This window comes from Manis javanica, chromosome 14 (genome assembly GCF_040802235.1).
Source record: "Manis javanica isolate MJ-LG chromosome 14, MJ_LKY, whole genome shotgun sequence".
In the NCBI taxonomy this organism is placed as follows: domain Eukaryota; kingdom Metazoa; phylum Chordata; class Mammalia; order Pholidota; family Manidae; genus Manis; species Manis javanica.
In genome coordinates this window covers 937,544-952,284 of record NC_133169.1, presented here as the reverse complement: position 1 = coordinate 952,284, position 14,741 = coordinate 937,544, and the positions used below count along the sequence as shown (strand labels likewise).

General features: G+C 44.2%; 1 protein-coding gene across 4 annotated transcripts in view; it reads right to left on the bottom strand.

Annotated features, from left to right (window-relative positions):
* Positions 1-973: 973 nt before the first annotated feature.
* KIFAP3 (kinesin associated protein 3) overlaps positions 974-14,741 on the bottom strand; it is a 114,073-nt gene continuing 100,305 nt past the window's right edge. For 3 of the 4 annotated variants that reach the window (XM_073222136.1, XM_073222137.1, XM_037024090.2), the window contains one exon: positions 974-1,414. In XM_073222136.1, the coding sequence (XP_073078237.1) occupies positions 1,306-1,414 (109 nt within the window). In that variant the 3' untranslated portion in view covers positions 974-1,305. Of the gene's footprint in view, positions 1,415-8,221; positions 8,286-14,741 lie in introns of all 4 variants that reach the window. The other variant, XM_073222135.1, reaches the window with a different exon arrangement.

Below are 14,741 nucleotides of genomic sequence, written 5' to 3'. Positions count from 1 at the left end.
TCTCCCGGGCTCGGCTTTTTCGGCGGAAGCTCTGACGCGGTCGCTTCTAAGGCCCTTTCCAGCCGAGGGCTCCGCGACGGCCAGGGGGACGAAGGCGAGGAAAGGGGCTCTTTCCGGAAGGCCGCCTAGGTCGTGAGTTCAGAGGCACGAATCACATCTCAGGTCCACATGCCCCTGAGGACCATGATGCACTTAAAGAGGTGGCTCTGGGTAGGAAAGTACCCGTTGCACAGGTATTTAAAATTTTTATGATTGGTTTTTCAAAGAAGCAACCTGAGTTATTTCAAAGGCGCTTTCCAATTCTATTTAATGCTCAAATATAAACCGACCCCCCAAAATAGTTCAGGAGAGCAGTGAATTTTTAAATTCAAGGATTTAAGTCTTTGATCTATGTATTCCCTTCAAAGCCTCACATAATTCCTCCCATTACGGGCACTTAAGGAAATATCTCTAGATTATAGTTAATTTACACTTGCTTTGCTTTCCAAGTAAATTTCCAACACTATAACATTAATGAGTTACTTTCAAAACATTATTTCTTACTCTGTCTTAAAAAAACAAGTGAACACATGGGAAACAGGTATCTAATGAGCTGAATATTCTGTTCCCTAGTTTTCTTCAATGAGACAATTAGCTTTTACATACTTCAGCCTTCATTAATAAAACTTAAAAGCCAAATACTAACCCAGGTTCATGTACGTTAATAGATGTCCTGGGTTTTCTATATTAACTTCAGACTGTTGAAGAGACTCTACCCGTGCATAACATAACATGGCATACGTTCCATTGTTAACTGAAAACTCATGGTTGGTAACTTTGGGAAGCAACCTTCCAGGCACTTGGCATGGAATAAAAGGTGACATTCTTTTTATAAATGTGAAAGATAGCACATATTATATGCAGCACTCAAGGCTTTTCAAGGGGGAAAAATAAAATCCACATGCACAATAAAGAGAAACACACGATTTGATAATTCATTTGTACTCTATGCTGCTTTTTAATAGAAATTAAAGTCACTTAATGTACATAATGTGGAGTTTGTTTTCCAGTCTAGTTGCTTTCCAGTGTCTACTTTTTTGAGTCTCATGGGAAATGTTATCCGGCATCAAGATGTTTTGATGAGTGAACAATGTCAAGCATCAACTGCACTTCACACAGGACACGGGGTGCAGTTAATCTGAGCTAACAACACAGACAAATATAAAGAAAGACCTGCGGGAGTCTCAGCATGCACTGCTAGGGCAAGGTTCAAAGGTAAGCCAGCCCGCACAGAGTCCTGGGCCGAGCACACGGAGAGGGGTGACTCTACCGGGACCCACAGCCAAAGTAATAAGGGTCGTCAGGGCGGAATCCATACGCTGTGGCAGGGCGTCCGAGCATGCCAACTGGTTGGCCAAAACCATCCATTCCAAGGCTGAAAAGAGAAGAAGGAATGATGTGTTACGTATTTCATCACACACCCGCCGCACAGGTCAAGTAAGAGGCCTGGAGCTTTATACCTCCAGGGTTCTCTTCCTAGCAGCAGACACGATTTGTGCGGCTATGAACACTTTATCAATACAGCCATAAAGAGGTGTATAATATTTACTTGTAACCACGTGTGTTAAAAATGTTGGAAACCTCTGTCATCAGGTACCATTCAAGACGAGAAGGACAGATCAGAAAAATTTTAATGATTTCGTATATGGCTTTTATGCCAGAATGTTGAAAGATTTTACATACTAGCAATTATCAGTAGTACATGCGAGGGAGTGATAAAATTAAAACTGTATAAAGATAGATTGAAGCATGGATAAACTTAACTTCTGGAGAACTATTCTTTATTAACTATTAATAAATTACTTAGGAGAAAATCTGTTCTCCAAGGCACTTTGTAAGGAGCAGAGAATCACCCAGCTCTCAGCGGGAGGACACAGCAGCTGCTGTGCCGGGCACAGGGGCAGCGGGAACATGCTCAAGCAGGGCTCATGCAGGGGTCGCCAGTGAGCTTTTTCTGGCCAAAGACAATGTTCACAATGCAGAAATACAAGCTTTGAAAAAAATTCAAATGACAAGATTACTTGACGTTATAATAGATGGGAAGATACTTCTCTCCATATCAGCTAAGTCTCAGCATGATTAAAAAATGTACTCATACAGGCACTTCCTTCCTTATCACACTCAAAATGAGATTAAATTAAAACACCTCAGAAATAACTATTAAAATGTTAAGGTTTTAAGTGTGTGTGTGAGAGTGTGAGTGTGAGTGTGTGTGTCCCGGGACAGGGCTAAACACTAAGCCATAATACATACAGGGCATATTACTCATGTCGCCCTCTCTCTCAGGAATGGAACTTCTAAAATGCAAGCATTAGGTCAGCTTCTGTAGCAGGTGAGCCTGGAGAACTCAGCTTCTTGGGCTCCTTCTACACCAAAAACAGTCTAATATCTGAGAGGGGCCGAAACGTTCAGTCTGAACTTGGTTTTGAAGTGGCAAAATGCAAGCACCTCCCTCCCACCTCCGTCCACAGGGAGACGGGGGAGTCCATGGCGAGAACTGTTACCCAGGGCAGCGTGCATGGCCTTTGGAAACTCACGGGGTTGGTGAGCAGAAGCACCGTGAACAGTACCCTCGGGCCAGCGCAGCCGTGTTTTCTCCCTGACCTGCACTGGGACCTCTCAGAACTCGGCGACAAGAGCCCCGTGGCTGCGCCCAGGAGCCACGCAAAGGCACCTGCACGCCGCCTCGGATGCACCTGCCGCAGCGCTGCTGCAGTGACACCCACTGGCGGCAGGTGGCGCTCTGGCGGGGCGTCCGAGCTAAAGGCGCAGAGCAGCGGGCACCTGGGCGGGGCTGCGGCCACTCCTCGCTTCCCAAGGCGCCAGGGGCACCTGGCCTCCAGGGCCGGTCCACACCGAGGGAGGGGCTCCACAGAGTCCCCTAAAGTCCGGGGCCAGGACACACACCGCACAACGGTCACTGCTCTGACCAGCAGGCAGACGTCTCCTACTCCCCAGTAAACGCAGACATTACCCAATCTGCCTGAGAGATGTCCCACTGCACACTGACAAATAAATGGCTATTCTGTTTTTGAACAATGCTAGTCACCCCACTGGTAAGAATCTGCACTGCCCAGTGGTGAAAATAAGTACGAACCTTGACATTGTGAGTTTGTACAGCAAGGAAGCTCGATTTGCACAGTCAGCAGTTCCCCCAGGGGTACCCATGTGTATTACAATGTGCAGGACACATCTGAACTCCCACCATTTAGGAAAAAATTCCAAAGTGGGAAATTAAACAAGCTTTTCTGAAATTATTCATCAAGTATCACAGATGAACTTGCCATTTAAAGAAAAGAATGTCTGAAACATGATGACCAGCCTAGACTCTGACATAAGTCCTAGGTCCTGTTCTATATGAAAGATCAAGTATATCCATATAATTACTGCATTTAAATAAAATCCACTTTAAAACAGAATAGTTTGGGAGAAAGGAAGAAGATGACGGCAGAAGAAGTGAGGCAGAAAAGTGAGGCCAAAACCACATATAATGCTAAAATACAGCAAATCCGACTGATCCTGAAAGAGTGATCCAAAGACTACAGAACAGACGGCCTGCATCTGGGGAAAAGGGAAGACCTGAGAAAAGGGTAAAGTAGCAAAGCTACCATCTGGCCAGACCCCAGCCCTCCCCCAACCCCACCTCACAGGTGGGAGAGAAAGGGAGGGAGTAGAAGCCCAGGACTGCTGAGCACCCAGCCCTGGAGATCTGCTCCAGGAGCACGAACCCACATCACACGGTGCTCTGGACATCAGTGGGGTTGGAAGGCAAAGACGGGCGGAATACTGGGACAGACTGTGATTCCACCCGATTGTGGAGAACAGGTACCCATAACCAGCAGGTACTCTGAAAGACTTCCCAACAGCAAGAGGGCTGCTAAAGGGGCAAGGATTGCACAGAGCTTTCTGCTCAGGAGAAAAGTCAGGTGGACAAATTGTTCCAGCACACTCAGTCCAGCAGGCTGGGAACTTTCAGAAGCTTCAGGTGCTCCATTCCCCCGGCTGGCAATGCAGCTCCGAGGCCCCCCACTGCAATACGCAGCTGCTGCCCCTTCCTCCCGGCTGGCACCGGGTCACAAACCTGCTGCCACCACCATCGCTCCAGGCCAGTCAGAGGGGGGCCCCGCCTATAACAGACATGGGCGTAACGCACAGGCTCCTTCCTGCCCGCGCGGCCCACTGGCCCTGGCAGTGGAGGCAGGTACTGCAGCTGGGCAGCAGGAAAGAGCTCTTTCCTCCCGGCAGGCACCAGCGCAGCTCCCCTGCGACCCCCACCCTCACTCCAGGGGCTGAGCAGCTCCAGACAGTAGAGCTTCTGGGCAATGAGGGTACCACTTACACAAAGTTATCATTCCATAGTAATGACCAGAATGAAACAGCAAAAAAATTTTGTACAAAAATTCAAATGTCAGCAAGAGGACTAAGTGAAACTAAAATCACCAATCTTCTTGATAAAGATTTCAAAATAAAAACCATAAACATGCTCATGGAGCTACAGAAAAAATACTCAAGATCTCAGCAAGGACTTTCAGAAAGACACTTTGCAAACTAGAGTATCTGAAATGAAACGTACAATGGAGGGATTTAAAAGTAGATTAGAGAAGGCAGAGGAGATGTTAAAGAAAACAGGAAAACACAGAAGCTGAGGCACAGAAAGAAAAAAGGATCTCTAGGAATGAAAGAATAAGAGAACTGTGAGATCAATCCAAACAGAACAATATTCACCTTACAGGGGTACCAGAAGAAGAAGAGAAAAAAAAAAAGGGATAGAAAGTCTCTTTGAGGAAATAATTGCTGAAAACTTCTCCAATCTGGGGAAAGAAATAGTCTCTCAGGCCATGTAAGTGCAGAGATCTCCCAATACAGGGACCCTAGGAAGACAACACCAGGACATATAATTATTAAAATGGCAAAGATCAAGGACAAGGACAGAGTATTAAAAGCAGCCAGAGAGACAAATACAAAGGAAAGCCCATCAGGCTATCAGCAGACTTCTCAGCAGAAACCTTACAGAACAGAAGGGAGTGGAATGGTATATTTAATGCAATGAAACAGAAGGGCCTCCAACCAAGAATACTCTACCCAGCAAGATTATCACTTAAATGTGAAGCAGGAATTAAACAATTTTCAGATAAGCAAAAGTTGAGGGAATTTACCTCCCACAAACTGTCTACAGTGTAAAGGGGCTGCTTTAGAAGGAAGTGCTCCAAAGGCTAAACAGCCACCACCAGAGAAATAAAACCACAGTAAAGGAAGCAGACCAATTAATTACTAAGCAAATGCAAAATTAAAACAACTACCCACAAAGTTAGTAAAAGGATACACAAAGAGTCAGAATATGACACCTAATATATAAAGAGTGGTGGAGGAAGAAGGGGAAAAAAAGAACCTTCAGATTATGTTTGAAATAGCATAATAAGCAAGTTCAGAAAGACTATTAGATAGTAAAGAAGTTACCCTTGAACCTTTGGTAACCACGAAATCAAAGCCTGAAATGGCACTAAGTACATACCTATCGATAATCACCCTAAATGTAAATGGATTGAATGCATCAATCAAAAGACACAGAGTTACAGAATGGATAAAAAAGCAAGACTCATCTATATGTTGCTTACAAGAGACTCACCTCAAACTCAAATACATGCACAGACTAAAAGTGAAGGGATGGAAAAAGATTTCATACAAACAACAGGGAGAAAAAAGCAGGTGCTGCAGTGCTTGTATCAGACAAAACAGACTTCAAAACAAAGAAAGTAACAAGAGACAAACAAGGACATTACAACATGATAAAGGGCTCAGTCCAACAAGAGGCTATAACCATTATAAACATATATGCACCCAATACAGGAGCACCAATATATGTGAAACAAATACTAACAGAATTAAAGGAGGACATAGAATGCAGTGCATTCATTTCAACACACCACTCACTCCAAAGGGCAAATCAACCAGACAGAAAATAAGTAAGGACACAGAGGCACTGAACAACACACTAGAACAGATGGACCTAACAGACATCTACAGAACTCTACACCCAAAAGCAGCAGATACACATTCGTCTCAAGTGCACATGGAACATTTTCCAGAATAGACCACATACTAGGCCATGAAAAGAGCCTCAGTAAATTCAAAAAGATTGAAATTGTACCAACCAACTTCTCAGATCACAAGGTATAAAACTAGAAATAAATTATACAAAGAAAACAAAAAGGCTCAAAAACACATGGAGGCTTAACAACATGCTCCTAAACAATCAATGGATCAATGACCAAATTAAAACAAAGATCAAGCAATATATGGAGACAAATGAACAGCACAACGCCCCAACTTCGGTGTGACGCAGCAAAGGCAGTTCTAAGTGGAAAGTATATAGCAATCCAGGCCTCTTTAAAGAAGGAAGAATAATCCCAAATAAACAGATGCACCCCTATGTTTATGGCAGCACTATTTACAACAGCCAAGAAATGGAAGCAACCTAAGCGTCCATCAGCAGATGAATGGATAAAGAAGATGTGGTACATACAATGGAATATAAGAAAACAAATCCTACCATTTGCAACAACATGGATGGAGCTAGAGGGTCTTACGCTCAGTGAAATAAGCCAGGCGGAGAAAGACAAGTACCAAATGATTTCACTCATCTGTGGAGCATAAGAACCAAGCAAAAACTGAAGGACCGAAACAGCAGCAGCATCGCAGAACCCAGGAATGGACCAGCAGTTACCAAAGGGAAAGGGGCTGGGGAGGGTGGGTGGGAAGGGAGGGAGAAGGGGATTAAGGGGTATTATGATTAACACACATAATGTAGCAGGCTCATGGGGAAGGCAGCAGAGTAGAGAAGACAGGTAGTGACTCTGTAGCATCTCACTACGCTGATGGACAGTGACTGCAAGGGGTGGGGGTGGGGAACTTGATAATACGGGTGAATGCTGACACCACGATGTTGCTCATGTGAAACCTTCATAAGATTGTATATCAATGATGCCTTAGTCAAAAAAATAACCTAACAGTTTGGCTCTTTAATCTCCATTCGGTTCTAACATGGTGGGGAAATTAAGACTCCCCAGGGTGCTAAAACCTGTGGATATTCTTCTGGGATATGTGGACACTCACTCTGCGCTCTGCCTTGGGGTGAGGGTGCAGGATCCTGTGAAGGATTAAGGGTCCTTACAAGGAACAAGGATCTTAGTATTGCTGAGTTTGGCCCAAGATCAGGAGAGCCTAATAGGAGGTCTTTTATTAAAAAAAGCAGATAGATTTCCCGTAAGGCCCTCTGGAAGGGACAGAAACCTTGTCTATAAAAGGGACGTGTCAAAGCAGAAACTGTGCTTTCCTGGCCCACCAGGACTGGACTCGGGACAGTATCAGGGGACTTGCCCACACTCCCCAGGAGCTCGGGAGCAGGGACACGCCGCGCCTGCCCTCGCCCCGTGTGGCCGCTCAGCTGCAGGCTTCGTGCGCTTGGCTTTTCACACTGGAATGTGACCCGGCGGTGCCTGTGTCTCTCTGGATGTAGGGATTGTCTTCCCAGCACTCCTGACCTGCCTGAAATAGTGTGTCCCCTAGATTAGAAGATACAACCGCCAGGTCACTTTTTCTTTACAGGACTGTTTATATGGTGTCATTTACCTTCATCTTCAATATCTAGATACATTTTGGAACTTTAAATTAGGAAAATACCAAAATGCCATCTCTCTTCTTGAAAATATATAATTCCAGTGCAAAGAAAATGGTTACTATTTGTTGTGAAAAGAAAACTGGGAAAGGTAAGGCCCCCAAAATCCATCTGCTATTAAGTTTTGTGTCCCAAGGACAATGATTTTGGGGTACCTAGAAAGGAAAATGACAAATCCTTTGTAAGTAAAAAAAAAATTGTACTTAAAATTCAACAAATATGAAACCACATCTAGATTCTAATTAAAAAAAACATTTAGAAAACTAATTAGCATTTGGCAAGCAGAAGACTGAATTCTCTATAATATTTACAAGGCTTCAAAAACAAATCTGAACAGCATTCATTCGAATTCCAAGCTGAGATGAATCAGAGGAAAGGAAATCCACGCGTGACGAGTGAGCTTCACATGCAGCACGGGGCAGGCAGCCAGCGAGGGGGCCGGGCACCCCCAGGCCCTCGCACTTCCGCGCAGAGCTCTCGCTCCGGCAAGGGGGGAAGATCACCTACCTCTGGCGTTTGGGAGGCTTAGTGCATATTTGTAAGGCACTTAGAGATCCTTGGATGAAAAGTGCTGTGTAAGTGAAGAGTATTATCATTATTTCATTAAAATTAGATAAAAGCAATGCAAGTCTTTGTCTTTGAAATTTCCAAGTCAGCAAAATAAATGTATAGCAAATAATGAATTTATTAGTGGATGCTACAAATAAAACAACTGAAGCCACTTTTCTCTTGATCGGCTCACAGAATCTGTGACTTGGCCACACTTTTAGACGTGATCCAGTCTGTCTCCTGCCCGTGGCTTCCCGGTCAGGGCCCCTCAAAGTGCTGTTCTCCGATGGCCCAGCACCCACTCTGCCTCTGGCCACACCACACCGTTCGGAAGTTGTGTATTACGCTGATCTGAAATCTGGTTTTTTGAGTCCTAACATTACCCTCTGGAGCCACGCATGAAGTCTAACCCTGTGCCTGTTTCACAACTCAGCAACCCTCATGCCATGGCCTCTAAAATCTTTACTCTCATTTGCTTTCTAAAGTAACTGAGTTTTTCAGTGTTTAACTTAAAATGAAAGTGAAGATAATGTGATACCCATGAGGGCTGAAACCACTACAGAATATAAGCAGATCCTATTTCTGACTCTTCACTAATGTAGGCTAAAACTATACTGATCTTCAAGCATTTTAAGGTGTCATTACCACAAAACGGTTCACACTGAATACGTATGTGCCCAGATGCACACGAAATTTTCACTTACAACCGCCATGCTGAGTTTCATCTTTTTGAGTCTTTCTTTAGTACTTGTAGTCTCTGTAGGCCCGAATCCTCTCTGACAATATATTCATGACCGAGAAGAGTGGTTCTTACTGACCACCGAGCTTTGTGATCCCGAATACTGAAGGCTGGAGTTTTTGCGGATTGTCAGGTGAAAGGACTTAACGTGCACTTCCTTTGGAGGAAGCTTCCCAGAATAATAGAGAACTGTGTGAAATTATTTGCTAACAGTTTTCCAGAACAGTTCATTCTTTTTATCAATTACTCGAAAATACTGATCATAGAATCAAAATCAGTATGTTTATCTTCCTAAGTAGATCATTGCAGTGATTTCAGCTAAAGAGGGCTTTCTCCTTGGAAATTTAAGTAACAGTCATTCTTTGTTTATCCACCTGTCTGTCCATCCATCTACCCAAATAGAACATGAGTTCTTACAATGTGTAAAATATTGTGTTAAGAGTCAGTGTTTCAAAACAAAATGTGGTGCTGGGAAGGCAATAACTGGACACAGTCCCTGACCACAGATGGGAGCAACTGATATGGAACATAAATCTGATACTGATAAGATGTTATTATCCTACTAGATTTATAAATTGCTTCAGAAAAATAGAAGAGGACCAAATAGTTAATAAATATGGGAGTCTATCAGAGATATGTACAAATAGTTAACAAGAGAATCTTGGGGACTGGGAAGTACTCCTAGAACACGCCTTGATTTCAGAGCATCTGTCACCTCCTGAAGTTGTGTTTCGTTTTCTGTCTGTTTCCTGTGAGCATACAAGCACCATGAAGGGCAGACTGCCTCACTGCCACTGTCACTAGCACCCGGCTCAGAATCTGACTTGGAGTGGGTGTTCAAAAGAGCGTGCATGAATGGATGAAGCTTAAAAGACAAGCAGGACTTCACAGGGCAGAAGGGCAGCCCTGTCAGCATGGCAGCTGAACAGGAGACGGAGGGCGGGAGGGCTGCAGGGCAGCAAAAGGTTGGTTCGGGTTAAGTCAGGTTTGACATGTCAAGTGGCAGGAGGTAAGGGTGGAGAGGCGGGTTAGAACTAGATTTTGAAACCTCTTCACAGGCCATGCTGAGAACTCTCTATCTTGGGAAGCTGTCCAGTGGTCTTTGAGGAGGGGAACAGCTTACTTCTGCATTTGAGAAATGCAACTGGCAACAAAGGAGACTGAGGCAGTCACCAGGTAGCATGTTGCCCAGTGTTAGCACTGCCCACGTGCAAGCTGCAGACACACTCGCAGAGACAACAATCAAACGTGCTACACTTCAAGACAAATAATGGTATCTTTTCTCTTTTGAAATGGGCTTTTTAGTTGTATCTTTACTATTTGGAAACTGAGAATGAAAGGGAAGAATGTCAAAATTGGCTAACAATTTTAGAGGCTATTGTTAACTGGAATGAAACCAGTTTTGCCCTTTCCAATATGGGCACATGCCTCAAATAACTAGGAGGCTGAGGTGTTCTCTGAAGATGAAATCCGACTGCAGCAGTGGCCTGCCATTTCGCAGAAGAGAGCATTTTGTTCTTGAAGTCCTTGCGTGCACGAGCGAGGGAGGTGGAGATCAAGTGAGAAGATGCCTATGAAATCACACCTAACACTTGTATAGTGGTGGACTATTAAGTGGACGTAAATGTGTGTAACTTAAGGACCCACCACTAGATGGGGGGCTTGTCCTATCACCGAGTATCATGTACTTGAAAGTTTTAGAGCATGGTTTATGCACTTTAAACTTCTCCGTGTACTTTGACAGAATGTGGTTTCCACTGCATCCTCATGTAATCAAAGTCTCCATTCTATACATTTCAGTTAACTTAGAGTTAAATGGGAGTATCACTCATTCATACGCAAAGTCCCATGAACATGGGGCCACGAAAACGGTGGAACCCTGGGAAGGGTACCGTGCTCGCCTGTGCAGCACTCACAGCTCCTGGGGTTCCCACTGAGCCTGGTAATAGCATCTTGTTTCAATGAATTTATATGCGTTAAGTATGTATCCTAGGGCAGCTGAAAGGTATTGCTTATTGCTTAGGACTTGAGCCTCTGTGCGACGGAGAAAATGGCACAATTACAGTCTCTTGCTGAGTTTACCAGCATACATCAAGTCTAGCTGCCATTTTCCATTTGGTTTTCTTTTAAATCTCTTATATACATAATTAGCAGTTCTCCTTATATTGCACTAAAATGAAACGGCTGAAGAATCTAAAAGAGTCCTACTTTTAGTGGAATCAGAGCAGTTAATGTTTCCTTAAAATCAAGGGCAAATGTTATCAGTAGTGGAAGGTTGTATTTAAAGTGCTCACCTGGAGTTTACCTTTAAATATATTTTTAAAAAGACATCCGTCAGCTCCAAGGGGAAGAAATGCCACCATGGGGACAGACCCTTTCAACTCTGTAACTATACTGAGATGCTTCAGATGAAAAGTAATTTGCAGTAACGATGGGGGAAGCACATGTCCGTCACTGATTCACTCCAAATGGCAGTGACCCCACTTGTCTGATGCTCCTCTAACCTCATGCGATTTATACTTCTCTCATTACACATGCTAACCTGTTTTAACCAATCCTGTCTTTCTTAAGGGTATTCCCTTTCCCATTGGACACTGCACTGTTTCTGTCCCTTTTACTGTATTTTCAGCTTCAGGGTCTCAGGAGCTCTCCTCTGACTCTCATCCTCCTCCTGTCGTGTCTGTCACTCTCCGCACGGCACTGCTCCCTCCCTGAGCTCCGCAGCTTACCACTGCTTTCATTCAGTTCAGGCTTACTTGGTTTCCTTGAGCTTGAAATACTGCCACAGAGAGAAAATCTGTTCTGCATGTGCAGTGTACCAAGGCCCGGGGGCCGCACTGTCTTGAAACCATCTCAGTGATGATTCTTGGCCCTGGAGCTCTCTGAATTAGATGTACATTATAAATCCTGAACCCATGCATGTTACATGAAGTGAGCTTGTGATGTCTTTTTCTGATGGGGGACTGGCCTCCCAGCCTAGGGCCTTGGGACAAGCTCTGGCCACTTCTCAGCACTGGTGAATGAAAGTCCCCGGTCCTCTTTTCAGCTGCTGAGAAAAAGCACTCTTTGAAGTCTCAGGCTTTATAAAGGGATTTCAGTTCCAACTTCCTACACCATAGAACGGATACCTGGGTCCATATGCTTGTAGGTAGGTGTGTGCGTGTGTGTGTGTGTGTCTGTGTGTAAGTGACCTGTAGTATTTCCTATTCTTGTGATTTTTTATGAATTTGGCCACGAATTATCATCCTGTTTTGTGTGTGTGTGTGTGTGTGTGTGTAAGTGACCTGCAGTATTTTCTTGTGATTTTTTATGAATTTGGTCTACATGAGAGGGCCCTGCAGGTCAGCTCGGCTGCCACCCTGTTGAGCCCACCGCCCTCTGAGGTGCTTTGCACCCCGAAGGAGGGACTTGAGGCCAGAGTCCCTGTGACTCCTGGGTTCTGCTCCCGAAGAGAACAGTAACTGGGGCCACGAGAAGACACTTTCTTTTCCTTATGTGTAGGATTAACGGAAAAAATACTCTCACGGGTGCCTAATGGAAGCAGTCAGACGTGATTAGCAAGATGAAGTATTTGCTCAAACCTACCACGGGTCTCAAACATTTTAGAGCCATCCTCTAACCACCTAGCCACCTTTCACTGCCATTTCTTTAGTGAGAACAAGGACTGCTCGGAAACATGACGCAATGCCTCACTTCACCCAAGTGCGGGGAACTTACTGAGCCGCTTAAGTAACCCTGAGGTCAATAGCTGAGTCATTAGCACCTCCTCTGAATAATTTTTTGTTACTGGCTCAACATTTATCTACTCTTGTCACAATGCCTTGGTTTTTAGGCACAAACACTGCTGCCTAAAGTAGAGAAGATGCTGTGGGCAGCACTGTTTTCACAGCTAGAGTTGAGCCACACTATCTGGTTCTGAGTGAGCTGGAGCCTGAACACCGCAGCTAATTACTGTGTAATGTTAACCTTAGTTGCTGGTTCATTTTGAGACTCTTTAAAATATGAACTGTGTATTTTACCCCTATGCACTCTCTTAATGATTTGTTTTTTTTAGACTGAAATCACTTCCAGCCATCAGTCACGCTCCTGGTCCCTACATAGGCACTTCTCCAAAAGCACAAATATTTCTTTTTCCTATTGGTGTGCCAGCGCTGTCAGAGCAAATTTCACTTTAAACTAAACGCTATGACACCTAAAACCTCCTGGGTCACTCAGGCTGCTGGTGTGATCTGTGACCTTCCACAAACGACAGCTGCACTTTCCCCTTCACTTATACTACGCGGGGCCTGGAGAGCACATGCCAGGAGGAACACGCTCTGACGCTGAGCAGAGGCACGCTTCCTAAAGGTGGGAGCAGGGGACTAAGTACTGAAACATACTCACCAGAAATGAGAAGAAACTAAACACACTGTAAAGGCGAAGACCTTGAGCATGACTCAAAAGTTAATGCTAGTACTGAAAACATTTTAGTCCAATTAAAATATGAATAATGACCTTCAGTTACCCTAACTGATGGAAGGCCAGAGCCTTAAAGTGATAACGCGCTACCAAAAACGAACAAGTCCAGGCATGGGCCAGGATCCGGTCACACTAGGCAGGATGGGTGGTACCAACTCCCTATCTCTGTGAAGCAGACAGAAATCAGACATACGGCCGTAATCAGAGCGGTAGTAACGTGCACGCTGCACACAGTGACGTGTCAGTCTCGTAAACGAAAATGAATGTGAAGCTCCTGCTGAAACCTTGTCTCTGAGGTCCTTACATAAATGATAGCGCTTAGGAACATTTTACTATGGCTTTGAAACTTTTCACTATCTTTCACTACCTTAACACAAGAGGTGGGTAAAATACTCTCAAAAATCTTAGCAAATATAAGCACCTTGATGTAAAATTTCCAATTTATGTCACAGTCCACTTACTCGTTCGTCTCAATCATTTTTAGGCTAAATAATCTGCAAATTACCTTTGGCTGATAAAAATCAAATAGTGGTTAATATATAACGGTTTTTTTGGTAACTAAATCAAACAGTAATATTTTTCTAAAAGTGTAGATAACGGAGGCTTGTATTTAAACAAATTAAAAGTGCATGCTGAGCATGAAAGCTAGAAAATCTGACCCCAAGTAAGTTCCTAAGATCGCATCTTGCAGCGTTAGTGCAGCAGCAGCATGTGGAGCTCGGCGTGCTGTGCGAGGTGCCGGCGCCACACCGGACGCAGGGGGAGCAGGTGCAGGGCTGACCTCTGCTCTCAGACCTCAGGAAGCTGTCTTATTCCTTGAGAATATGTTTGTTACATTATGGGTCTGAAAAAACAGGCAAATTCATTTTCTACTTAGGCCTACGGTGAATTTTAGATTGTCAAGAAACAGACTGATTCAAGTCACTCTGATGACTGAAGACTGACTGCAGTCTTCTGATGATGAAACAAGGTATTTCGCTTTCCTTCACAGAACAGGGCTGAACACCCTCGGGGCGCAGGCAGCACGGACCACAAGCAAAGCCAGTGCCGACTGGGGCGCAGAAGTGCAGGACTCTAAGAGCTATTTTTCTGACTTTGTATCCTATTTCCATATTTTAAAGTCATTTCAAAGCAGTGTAAAAAAACATCTTTTTTTCCTTTATCACTGATCTCCATGGGCATTTTTGTCCCTTGATTTAAGGACTGGAATTGTTTCTTAAATTCAGCAAAATTAATGTGAGCATGAATTTATCAATAACTCCTGAATTTTATTAAAGTTAG